Source organism: Melospiza melodia, chromosome 2 (assembly GCF_035770615.1).
Source record: "Melospiza melodia melodia isolate bMelMel2 chromosome 2, bMelMel2.pri, whole genome shotgun sequence".
Lineage (NCBI taxonomy): Eukaryota > Metazoa > Chordata > Aves > Passeriformes > Passerellidae > Melospiza > Melospiza melodia.
In genome coordinates, this window is record NC_086195.1 from 3,414,263 (window position 1) to 3,426,355 (window position 12,093).

The 12,093-nt window shown below is 47.2% G+C and overlaps 1 protein-coding gene across 7 annotated transcripts in view; it reads left to right on the top strand.

The window, feature by feature from the left end:
• KCNJ15 (potassium inwardly rectifying channel subfamily J member 15) overlaps window positions 1-11,328 on the top strand; it is a 35,028-nt gene extending 23,700 nt beyond the window's left edge. For 4 of the 7 annotated variants that reach the window (XM_063180698.1, XM_063180710.1, XM_063180715.1 and 1 more), the window contains one exon: window positions 9,181-11,328. In XM_063180698.1, coding sequence (XP_063036768.1) covers window positions 9,181-10,327 — 1,147 coding nt within the window. In that variant the 3' untranslated portion in view covers window positions 10,328-11,328. Of the gene's footprint in view, window positions 1-5,096; window positions 5,285-8,670; window positions 8,829-9,180 lie in introns of those variants that run through there. The other 3 variants (XM_063180678.1, XM_063180685.1, XM_063180693.1) reach the window with 3 other exon arrangements.
• The last annotated feature ends 765 nt before the right edge of the window (window positions 11,329-12,093 follow it).

Sequence of the window (12,093 nt, forward strand, 5' to 3'; positions counted from 1 at the left end):
AAATCTCACCCTGTAGGAAGCCTCACCCCCATGGCCACACCTCCACCCAGCTATGGGAGCCTTGGTGTGCAGTGACTAATCAAAAACAAACCCCAACTTGACTGGGACACAGAGCAACCACAAATTGTTGATTAGAAAGAGAGCTGCTGAGCCCCAGGATGTGTTGCTGTCCTGGTGGGGGTGGGATGCAGACAGGAGGTGATGCTCTGGGGGTGTTGGAACCTGGTGGCTGATGTTGGGTTTGGGGTGTCAGGGGATCTGGCGTGAAAAAAATAAAGAGGGGCACAAACCACTGTAAATTGTCTGCTCTAACTGGTCTGAAATGCCTGATAAATTGTCTTTCCTGTCTCAGCTGAGAGTCAGGGAGAAGCAGCAGCCCTGGGGAAGGCAGCCTGCAGCTGTTTTATCCAAATTTTTGAACGACCAGCAAAGCGCTAACTTTTCTCTCTGCCGTGGCTTGGCATGCTCCTCTTCATTTTCAACCACCTGCTGACAATTGAAATTAAAAATCCAGAGGAAATGTCTGTTTTTGGGTTTGTTTGCTTGCTTGTTTTTAAACAAAACCAGATTTTTTTATTAGGCCAAGAAATGAATTTGGAGGGAAAAAGGCAAGCAAACAAGAGAAGAAAGCAGAGCAGTTTTCTGTTCCACTAACCCCTCTTCAGCTCTGAAACAGATGCAGCAAATTGCACACCAGCTGCAGACTGGCAAACCAGTTGCTCTGAGTTTGACTTTATTATTATTATTATTATTGCTGTTGTTCAAAGTGATGAAGTGATGGGTGAGTACTGGGGAGGTTAAAACAAGGTGCTGTCCTTTATCTGCTGTGGAAGAAGGGAAGTGAGGACAAAGCCTATGGTGAGCAGGGAGTGACAGCCTCAGCAAGCTGTTCGTGGAATCATGGAATGGTTTGGGTTGGAATGGAACTTAAACCACCCAGTGCCACCCCTGCCATGGCAGGGACACCTCCCACTGTCCCAGGCTGCTCCAGCCCCAGTGCCCAGCCTGGCCTTGGGCAGTGCCAGGGATCCAGGGGCTCCACAGCTGCACTGGGAATTCCATCCCAGCCCCTGCCCACCCTGCCAGGGAAAAATTCTTTACTCACATCTCACCCTAGAAGCCCTCCTTTAGCTTAAAGCCATTCCCCTTGTCCTGTCCTTGTGAAAAGTCCCTCTCCAGCCCCCTTTAGGGACTGGAAGCTCCTTTAGGGTTTCCCTTGCAGCAGTGCAGTCCAATCCCTTTGTTCTCCTGCTGACCTGGGAGGGAATTCCCTTCCCCTTGAACTTTTTCCAACACGACCTCAGCAGTAATTAGCTTCAGACTAATTATTTTCTATCTTGTTGCCTAATGAAGCTGCCACCCTGTGACCAGAATACTGAAAAGAAGCACAGACACCCCTGATTTGGGTACAAAACCATGAAACTCTGGGCACATGAGCTGGTGCAGGCAGATTTCAGCTGGGTAATTCTTGTATTTGAGGGGTTCCCAGACGAAGGGAGGAATGATGAATCTGACTCCATGTTCTCAGAAGGCTAATTTATTAATCTTTTCTTTTCTTTTCTTTTCTTTTCTTTTCTTTTCTTTTCTTTTCTTTTCTTTTCTTTTCTTTTCTTTTCTTTTCTTTTCTTTTCTTTTCTTTTCTTTTCTTTTCTTTTCTTTTCTTTTCTTTTCTATAATAAAATATACTAAAGAATAGAGAAAGGATACAGACAGGAGGCTAAAAAGATAATAATGAAAACTCCTGATTCTTCTCAGAGTCCTGACACGGCTTGGCCCTGGTTGGTCATCAAGTCAAAACAATTCACATGAAACCAATGAAACCACCACCAATTTATTTATTGTTTATCCACCAATTTATTGTTGGATAAACAATCTCCAAACACATTCCAAAGCCGCAAAACACAGGAGAAGCAATCAGATAATTATTGTTTTCCTTTTCCTCTGAGGCTTCTCAGCTTCCCAGGAGAAGAATCCTGGGCAAAGGGATTTTTCCAGAAAATATGCCAGTGACAGGTAATTAATACCAGGCAGTATCCAGAGGCAGAAATCAAGGGAAAACAATGCCTTTGGGGCAAAACCCTCACCCACCTTGAGCCCAGCCCTGGAATCAGCCAAAAAGAGGCAGCACCAGCCTCTGTGGGTTCCTTTTCCCTGGGAGCTGTGCTCCAGCAGCCAGAGCAGCTAGCTGGCAAAGGGCCTGTTCCTGAAAAAGGAATTAAGTACTTAGGAAGGACTTAGGTAGGCCTGAGTTGACTAAGTGAAAAGCTATTCTGCAGAAAATCCCTGCCCAGCTCCTGTTTGGTGCTGGAATGTGTCCAGGTGTCTTCATCCCTGACCCTCACCCTGCTGGATGTCCAGGCATGCCACAGAACACCTCATGGATTAATTGATCTTGTGTCTGAGCAGGAAGAGCCAAAAAAATGAAAAACATGAGGCATTCCTTGGCTTGCCTTCAGTCTTCTCCCAGCACATCCCCTGCTCTCCTTCTCCACCTCCCTCCTCCTCCTCAAACCTGCCACTTGTGTTCCCAAATCTGGTCGTTGGAGGTGAAGCTGAGACTCTTCCTTGAGTCTGAGGCTTTGTTGCCACATTTCTGACTGACAAGGAGCTGGGAGGATGGGGAGACCTTGCACTGCATGAAGCTTTGCAAAGTTTGAAATTTCTGAAAACAGAGTTGTTGCTGCCTGTGCCAGGGGGTTGGAATGAGATGAACTTTAAGATCCCTTCAACCCAAACCCTTCTGTGATTCTCTGATGTGATGGAGAGGTCAGGAATGGTGGTGTGAACCTACAGGGAGATTTTTGCTGAAAATAAAGCAATTAGGCTGCAAATAAAATAATTATGCACTCAGCTACACATTTCTCTTGGGGTGGGGTAAGCACTCTTGGTTTGGAGCTTTTGATTCAGAAAATGGGAAGGGGAGAGGAATGGAATACAAAACAAAATGAGGGAAAGCAGAACAGTGAGTGATACCCTTGGGGTAAAGAGAAATACCTCCAGGGAGGAGGAATGACAGGATTTAGCTGTTCCCCAAGGTCATCCTGGAAGGGGAGAGGGGAGAAATAGTGGCAGAGACTGCAAAACAGGACAGCAGTTAGTGTTAAGCTCTCTGAAACTTTATTCCTGGCTTTGTAGTGGCTGTTAAGCTCAGCTGGGGTAGGACATCACTCCTGTATCAGCTCCTTCTCTGTGCTGAGGTGTTTGATGTTCCCACAGCAGCCCCAGGTGCGACTGGAAGTGGAAGTGCAGAGTATGAACTCAATGAGCAAAAATGCAACAATAAATGTCCCCTTCAGCCCTGCAGAGCAGCTCTGGCTCTACCCAACTTCCCAGAAACAGAGAGGGCAAGATCCCAGGAGTCTGTCCAGACTTGTCTGTGCAGAAAGAGCCAGGGATGGTTTGCACAGCAAGAATGAGGAAAGGGTTTGTGGGTGGGAAGAGCATCACAGCACAGGCAGGTTCTAAATGCCTAGCTGTGCTTTCCCAGTGTTTGAAAAGATTTCGGAGCAACAATGTGCCAGCCAGGGTGGCATTCTAAAGTATTTTGTACTGCCCTGCTGAAGAAAAGCCATTCATAAAAAAATAATTAAAAAATCAGGACAAGTTTCTGGGGAACCTTTCTCTCTCTGGTTTTTTTTTTTGTTTTTTTTGGTTTTTTTTTTTGTTTGTTTGTTTGTTTTTTGTTTTTGTTTTTTTTTTGTTTGTTTTTTTTTGTTTTTGTTTTTTTTTTTTCCAGCTGAGCACAAAAAGGAGAGTTTTGTGATGTGGGGAGTTGATTAATTTCTTCCTGAAAGAACACTTTTATGTACTTGAAGGATGTGCATGGCCAAACCCCCGCTCATCCCCAGAGCCCAGGGCAAGGCTGGAGGGCAGGATTTTGGGAGGGTGGGTGCTCCCTTGCAGTGTGTGAACTGCTCACATCCTTGCAGGATGTGCTTTTCCTCCCCTTGGAGGCCTTGGGAATCACTGGGAGCTTCTCCATTAATTTAATAATCTTTGAGTCATCTTTTGCCTCCATTCTGCCTTCTTGCTTGTTTTTCTATTTCTTTGCATCAGTGTAGCTCCAAAGGCTCCTCTGTGTAAATCCATAATTACTGCAAATCCTTGCACCCTGTCCTGGGGAACGACAGCATTCCTGGACAAATCTCCCTCAGAAACAACACCCATGAGACTTCTCCAGCTTTAACCCATCTTCCATGGCCAACAGGTAGAGACAGATGGATTTGGTGTTTTGCTTCTTTACCACTATTTTGTGAATGGTGTGAGTGATGTAAAAAACCCATCTCTGGCTTTAGCAGAGCACCCCTCAGCCCTCCCTGTGCTCCCCAGGATGTTTCCCTGCTTTCACCTGCTCCTGGTACCCAAACTGGGAAGAGTGACCATTCCCAGGGCTGCTCTGTGCTGATGGTGGCTCCAAGGTGGCAGCCGCAGGCAAACTTTGGGAGCTGATTTTGACTTGAGGGTGTATTTATGGTTCTCTTGCCTCAGTCTTTTTGCGGTAAAAGCCAGAAGTGTGTAAGTTTACCTTTTCAAGCTTTTCTGTCACCACTCCCCGGTGGGTCCTAGCACTGAAGGGCTGCTTTTGGGGCCCCATGTCCAGCTGTGTGGCTGTGCCAGAGGCAAAGCACCCTTCTCCAGCCTCCCCTTGCCTCCCTCCACTGCTGTGAATTCCGGAGCTGAGCCATGGAGGAGGATTTTGCTGGCTGACAGCTGCACAGCATAACCTGGTGCTCAGCCCAGGGGGAGGAGGGCGTTCATGCTACGCGGAGCACTGAGAATTCAGGAGGCACTTTTGTAACCTACTGAACCACATCAGACCCAGGAAAGATCTGAAGATTATGCAGCCCTCCTCAATGTTTTCTTTCCTCACCCCCTGGCTTTTCATTTTCTCCTTGCCAAGCCTTGCTAATGGTTTTTTGTGTGCTGCTTGAAAAAACAGCTCAAGTTCTGCCCCCGTCTCGGAGTGGCAGCGAAGCATGCGTGAGGATTTGCTCCAGTGGCAAAGCCACATCTGATTGAGGGGAAAAAAATTTAAAAAAAAAAAAAAAAAGGAAAACAGCTGAGGCCCTTCGAACAAGTCATGCTCCTGTAGGCTTTTAATCACTTGTGTCTGCCAAGAGAGATCTTGCACAAGCAAAGCTGGCTCCATGCAAGAGGAACATTTTTGCGTGTGTGCAGGCTGGCTCCCTGATAATGTGCTCCCTGGAAGCAGTGGCAGTGTGCTGCTTGCACCCCTGGCTGCTGGAATTACCTTAAGGTCAAGGTATTCATGCTTGGTGGCTTGGTATGTAGCTCTGTGTTTTATTGGCTTTGTCTGCGCCGAACTTGGAGGCTCCTCTGGCTGCTCCAAAAGGGCTGGTGAGGAGAGGAGGTAATTCAACTTTAGAATGCTAGACAAGCCTGAGACAATTTCGTTTTCTTCCCTCTTGGAGTGTGTTACCTTAACTTTGCTTCAGCTCAGTTTTATTTGCAGCTCCACTTTGATTTACAGCAATTAAAAGTAATTTATCGGTGTAAAATCAGTGAGGGAACAGACAGAAGTTGTTCCTTTAATTTAAAAATGTATATTACTCTATTACTTAAGCTTGCTTGCTCATATTAACTCACTGTGGTAGGTGTGCTTTGTGATTTAGAGTGAGCACAAACCAAACCAACCAAAGTATTTTGGCTGGGGTTGATTTTCAGGGCAGAGAGTGTGAGGAGCCTCTGTAAGATGGGAAATAGCAATACAGGTGCTATAATGTGGTTTTTTACACACACAGACACCCATAAATAATTTATTTTGGGATATTATAGTGGTCACTTCAGTCAGGAAGCAGTGGGGAAGGGGGGGCAGGAGAGAATCTTCATCTGAAGCCTTTTTTTCTTTTTTCTCCTGGTGGTTTCATCAGAGTTTCTTCCCCCAAGTGATTGCTGCTGGCTGCTGCCACTGATAAGGGAGGCAGCGTGACAGATCCTCTCTTCCCATGTCACTGTGGCAGAGAAGGGAAGTACTTCTGCAGGGAAAGGAAACCAAGAGGAATTTCCCTGGGGAGGAAAAGAGCACTAGAGGAATTCAGGATCACGCAGGAAAGAGTGATGTGAGAGAAGAAAAAAAAAAAGAAAATAGGAAGCAAATCAACACAAAAAAATACCCTGCCACCAAAAAAAGCACCTGGATTTGGCTGGGATCCATCTCAGGAAGTGGCTGTAAAGCTGAGTAACTTTGTCACAAATCAGGGGAGGACACAAAACGTGATGAGAGAGCTCTGAAAAAGCTTCATTCACCTATGGCAGGCTCCAAAATTTCCCCCTATGCCACACGTGGGATCAATATTACACATGGGACAGGGAGATGGACAGTGAGGAGCAGCCTTGGCTGGGAGCTGGAGCAGCCTGGAGTGTGCCAGACCAAAACTTCACTTTTTAGCTTAAAACCTGAAATGGCAAATTTTACAGCTCTGTTGGTGCAGCCCAGGGAAGAGACTGTGCCTTGAAAATTCCTTTCTCCCTCCCATCTTTTGGGGGGAACTCTTCTGCTGTGGCATTTTGGTGTCGTGTCTGTGGTTCCGTCCTTCAGCAGGTCTGGGAATGTGGGAGGCTGCTGCAGTTTCAGGATTATTTTCATCTGGGGCTCTTGGACAGGGAACAGCCTATCCCAGGGCAGAGCAGAGACAGGGCAAGGAATCTTTTCCTTCCCTGGGAGGGTGGGCAGGCCCTGGCACAGGTTTTCCAGGGAAGCTGTGCCCTGGATCCCTGGCAGTGCCCAAGGCCAGGTCGGACATTGAGGCTTGGAGCAGCCTGGGACAGTGGAAGGTGTCCCTGCCATGGCAGGGGTGGCACTGGATGGTTTTAAGCTCCATTCCAACCCAAACCATTCCATGATTGTTTAACTGTTGTTATTCCCACTGCATCTCACACATAAACCAACCCCTGGTGCAGGATCTGGGTCTCCTGGGCACGGCAGAGCCATGGGGAGTGTGGAGAGCTGAGTGCCCTTGGGCCATCCCTGCCCTTGGACATAACTCTGGCCCTGCTCCTCCAGCCCAAACCCACCAGCTGGAGCTCCAGGGTGGGATGGTGGAGCCTGGGCTGTCCCCATCCCTGTGACCTGCAGGGCAGGAGGAGCTGTCAGCCCTGGGAATTGCTCCCGGGAGCAGCTCTGCAGGTGGGCTGAGCTGGGGATGGGATGGGGATGTGCCTCCAACACTGGAGCAGAATCCCAAATACCTCTGGCACAGCAGGGAAAATCATTCTGACAGGGTGCATGTGAAGTTTAAGGGGAGGTGTGCTTGAGAGGGAGAGGTTTACTGATTTCAGAACAGACTTTTGGGACTGTTTGAAATCAATGTCCTATCCAGGGACAGGCTTGGTGTGGGGGAATGGACTTGTGGGCAGGTTTTAAATCCATGTCCTATCCAAAGATAGGCTTGGTGTGGGGGAATAGAGCCTCTTCCCCAAGGAACATGCACTTGCTGAAGGATTTCCCTTTAGAGGCTGCACATTTTTGCCTCCCCCTGGCAGCAGTGCTGGCTTTGGGCTGGCCTGAGGAGCAGTTGCATGTACAGTCCTTCCCAGCCCCACATTTCCTCCGTTGTTCTTTTTCAGATCACTTGAAGGTTTTTTCCTGTTTATTATCCGGACATGCTGCGCTCTGTGTGTTGATTTGACTGTCACATAAGGAATCTCCTACTGGGATCGTGGATGCACTCCTTTCTTACATAAATATGTATCTGTGGCAATGGTTCAGGGCTGTGGAGGAGAAATGTTGGTGATTAAACCAAAACTGGAATGAGCTGCAGTTGTTAATGAGGGCTAAGTTTAATTACCCTTTCCCAGAAAACCTGCAACTGTGTGATGAGTACAGTCACAAACAAAAATTCTCCTTAATTGACATAACAGGAAAAGTACTTCAGTGAGCAATTATGCTGATGTCCTGGGCTGGCACATGTGTGTCCCACAAATATATCTTGTACTTCCTGCAAAATTCTTTTAAGTAGCTATAAGGAAAACATTATTTTTTTTTTCTTTTAGTTTTTTTTTTTCCAGCAGTTGGCGAAAACTAATCACTGACTTGGAGGCTCTTTTTGAGGAAAACAATGGGACAAAACAATGCCTTTTTGTGAGACCTGCCAAAGCACAAAGGATGCATGGGATGTTTTTTTTCTTTGTTGCTTTTGTCAGCAGGAAGTTTTGTTGTTGGGAACGACTATAACATGCACTGTCCTTGCTCTACGTAATCTCTGTCTGGTCCTGTGAGCAGGATCCTGCTCCTGCCTCCTCCAGCTGGCACGGGCAGGGCTCTGCCTTGCCCCGGGGGCTCTGCCCAGCCCCTGTGCCTGCACTCTCCTTCTCCATCCAGCCTGGTGCCCAGTAAACAAACCCAGGGGTCTGGTGCTCCAGTTGCTGGGGTCGTGCAGGTCAGGGCCCACGTTTAGAATGCTGACTTTGTGAATTACTTTCTTTTTTTTTTTATTTTTTTTTTCTTCCCTCAGACAGCTTAAAATTTAGGAGTGCTATCCAGGGCAGGCAGCTTCAGAGTGTTGCACCCAGGTGTAAATATTGCAGACCTCGCCTTTGATGTGCTCAGGTCTGCTTTGTTTCCCTCTAGGTTGGTTGTAGGTCCGTCACAAAGAGCCAGATCCGACTGAGTAAATCACTTGTGGAAGTTAATTGTTCCCAGTGAAAGCTGGTCTGGCTCATTCTGCCTCTGTCGCAGGAAGGGACAGAGGTGGTGAGCTGGATCTGCGTTCTGAGCCCAGCGACTCTAATTCTGATCAGATGTCTCTCTTCAGGGCATTAAAGAAAACCTGCTCACTAATCAAAAAGAGCCTCTTCTCTAGAGAAACGTAAGGAAAAAAAAAAATTTAATGCCTTTTACATAAATAAAGTACTGATATAAAATTTCAGCTCTGACAAATTTCCTTTGCAGGCTATCATAAAAGAAACCTACTTCTCCGTACTTGGCAGGCACCAGAATCAAAGAATGATTTTTTTTTTCCTGGAAAAAAAAAAAGACTATCAAATTATTTGTGATGTCAGATACTGTACAGTGGTAACTTTATATTCCAGCTGTTTTCATTCCCTGCTGCTGTGTTTAGATGATGCTTGTGCTTCTCTCCATCAGCATTTTCAAATACTCCTCGGGGTCAGCTCTGGCTTCATTAAGCAGCAGCTTCCTTTGTTTTCTTCTCTCCCCAGGACTGAAGCAGTGAGGATGGAGCCCACGAAGATCAACATGTCCCGCGTGGCCCTGGTCAACGGCGGCATCGACGGCGCCATGCTCAAGGCGCACAAACCGCGCGTCATGTCCAAGAGCGGCCACAGCAACGTCAGGATCGACAAGGTCGACGGCATCTACCTGCTCTACCTGCAGGACCTGTGGACCACGGTCATCGACATGAAGTGGAGGTACAAACTCACCCTGTTCGCTGCTACTTTCGTCATGACCTGGTTCCTCTTCGGGGTGATCTACTACGCCATCGCCTTCCTTCACGGCGACCTGGAGATGAACAAGTTCTCGCCGAAGCGGGAGCCGTGCGTGAAGAACGTGGATTCCCTCACTGGGGCGTTCCTCTTCTCCCTGGAGTCCCAGACAACCATTGGCTATGGATTTCGTTTCATCACCGAGGAGTGTCCCCATGCCATCTTCTTGCTTGTGGCCCAGCTGGTCATCACCACCCTGATTGAGATCTTCATCACTGGTACCTTCCTGGCCAAGATCGCCAGGCCGAAGAAAAGGGCAGAGACCATTAAATTCAGCCACTGTGCTGTCATCACCAAGCACAACGGGGAGCTTTGCCTGGTGATCAGAGTGGCAAACATGAGGAAGAGCCTCCTGATACAGTGTCAGCTCTCTGGGAAGCTTCTCCAGACCTACGAAACCAAAGAAGGGGAGAGGATTTTGCTGAACCAAGCCAGCGTCAAATTCAACGTTGACTCCTCTTCAGAAAGTCCATTTCTCATTCTGCCTTTAACCTTCTACCACATTTTGGATGAAAGCAGCCCTCTGAGAGACCTCACACCTCAAAACCTCAAGGAGAAGGACTTTGAGCTCGTGGTGCTCCTGAATGCCACGGTGGAGTCCACCAGTGCTGTCTGCCAGAGCAGGACTTCCTACGTCCCCGAGGAGATCCACTGGGGCTACGAGTTCGTGCCTGTGGTTTCCCTCTCCCCAAATGGAAAGTACGTGGCGGATTTCAGTCAGTTTGAGAAGATCAGGAGAAGCACAGATTCTACTTTTTACAGTGTGGACTCTGAAAAGCAAAAGCTGGAGGAGAAATACAGGCAGGAGGACCAAAGAGAGAGGGAACTGAGAACAATGTTGTTACAGCAGAGTAATGTTTGATTGGATGGACAAAGTATTCTGAATGATCCTTTTTCTGCGAACTGAAAAAAGAACTTTCTGTGCTGTATGTCTGCTGTGAAACCAGAAGTGAAGCCCTTTTCAGGATTATTTCCTTTTCAGCCCTATTTCAGCAAATAGCTTTGGTGTACAGTAAATCGACCCCTTTGGCTGAGTTGATAATCAAGTATTTTGTAATTAGGCAGGATTTCTTTGTTCCTGATCGTGACTTAGCAAAACTGGGTTTGTGTTAAACCTCTGCCTGATGCCACCACTGAAAGCAGACACGCCACTTTCCGTTTGGAAAGTGAAACTGGACTCACTGTGCTGATTCCCTCAAATATTTATTTGACGTGGTTTTACTGTGAACATGCAGGGGCAGCACACAGCACTGCTAGAGGAAAACGTGCTCCTTTGAAATGTGTACCTTTAAAATGTAAATTCTCCTACCAGGGATCACCTGCGTGGGGATTCCTGGCACTGAAAGTAAGTTGATTGAAGAGACAGATGGTTGGATGTGGGAAGAGCTGCAGGGAGGGGTTAAACTCCTTAAGTCTGGAAGGACTGTGACAGAGCAGTGCTGGGTGGTGGGGAGGAACACTCGCTCTCTGTCTCTGCTGCTCAGAGCTCGTTCTGTGATTATTTTGGGATCACTCACTTTTCTTAACCTTGCTAATGCCTGATTTATATCTGATAGCAAAAAGGGGAGATGAGGGCAGGACACACACAGGATCACAACAGTAATCACCTAGGGTTGTAGCTGGCTTTGAGACACCAGATTTTTATCCAATGTAAATAGTTTGTAACAGCAGCATCTAACAATACAATTCTACAGATTGCTTGCTTTGCTCCAGACCGTATTTAATTTTGGTTAAAAGAAAGCTGTGTAATGTCTGTAGACAATATTTACTTTTTGTGGCAGCCATAAAGGACAAGCATTCCTTTCATCCAAATCAATTTTGGTTCTACTAAAACCATTCCATTAATAAATGAATTTAATTTGAGCAGTTCCTGATCTCTTTGTGGCATGGGGAGAGGGTGAGGTACCCCAGAGATGTTGAAAGAGCTGAGTGCTTGGGGGAGACATTTGGCTCTGGCACAGAGCCCTGGGGATTCTGCAGGTCGCTGCAGTGGCCAGAGGACAGGTGACAAACCAGTGGTGTCCACGTAGCATCTCTGTTAGAGAGGCTTTTTTAATGGGAATTTGAAATTATTTTTTAATGTGAATTTGAAATTATTTCTGACTCGTATCATTTTGGCAGCTCTCTGAGTTCTAGAGATTCTGCTCCTCTAAAGCTTTGGCAAGGAAAAGCTGCTTTAAATGGGTCTGACCTCAGAGCCACCAAAGCTGACAATGATGAGAAACAGGGGGGTTGGAACCAGATGATCTTTGAGGTCCTTCTCAACCCCAAGCCTTCTTTGTTTCTGTGACTTCTGGCATCATTGCATTTATTTTTATTTACCAGTGGCCTGGTGGAATGCAGTGCTGCAGCCTGCCATACAATGTGCTATAAAGCAGATAAATCCAGTAGGCTGAGCACAGAGGTGGCACCAGGGATGGATGTCAGGATTAAGGAGCACACACTGCAGGGGCCTGTGGGGTGTCTGTGAGTGGGGCAGGATGGTGGTGGTGAGGAGGGGAATGAGGCACTTACAGCTGCTCATTTATGTGAATTTTTAGCTCTCCTGTGGGGGAATACATACACAGAATCATGGAATGGTTTGGGTTGGAAGTGATCATCTTCCACTGTCCCCTGTGGCTCCCAGCC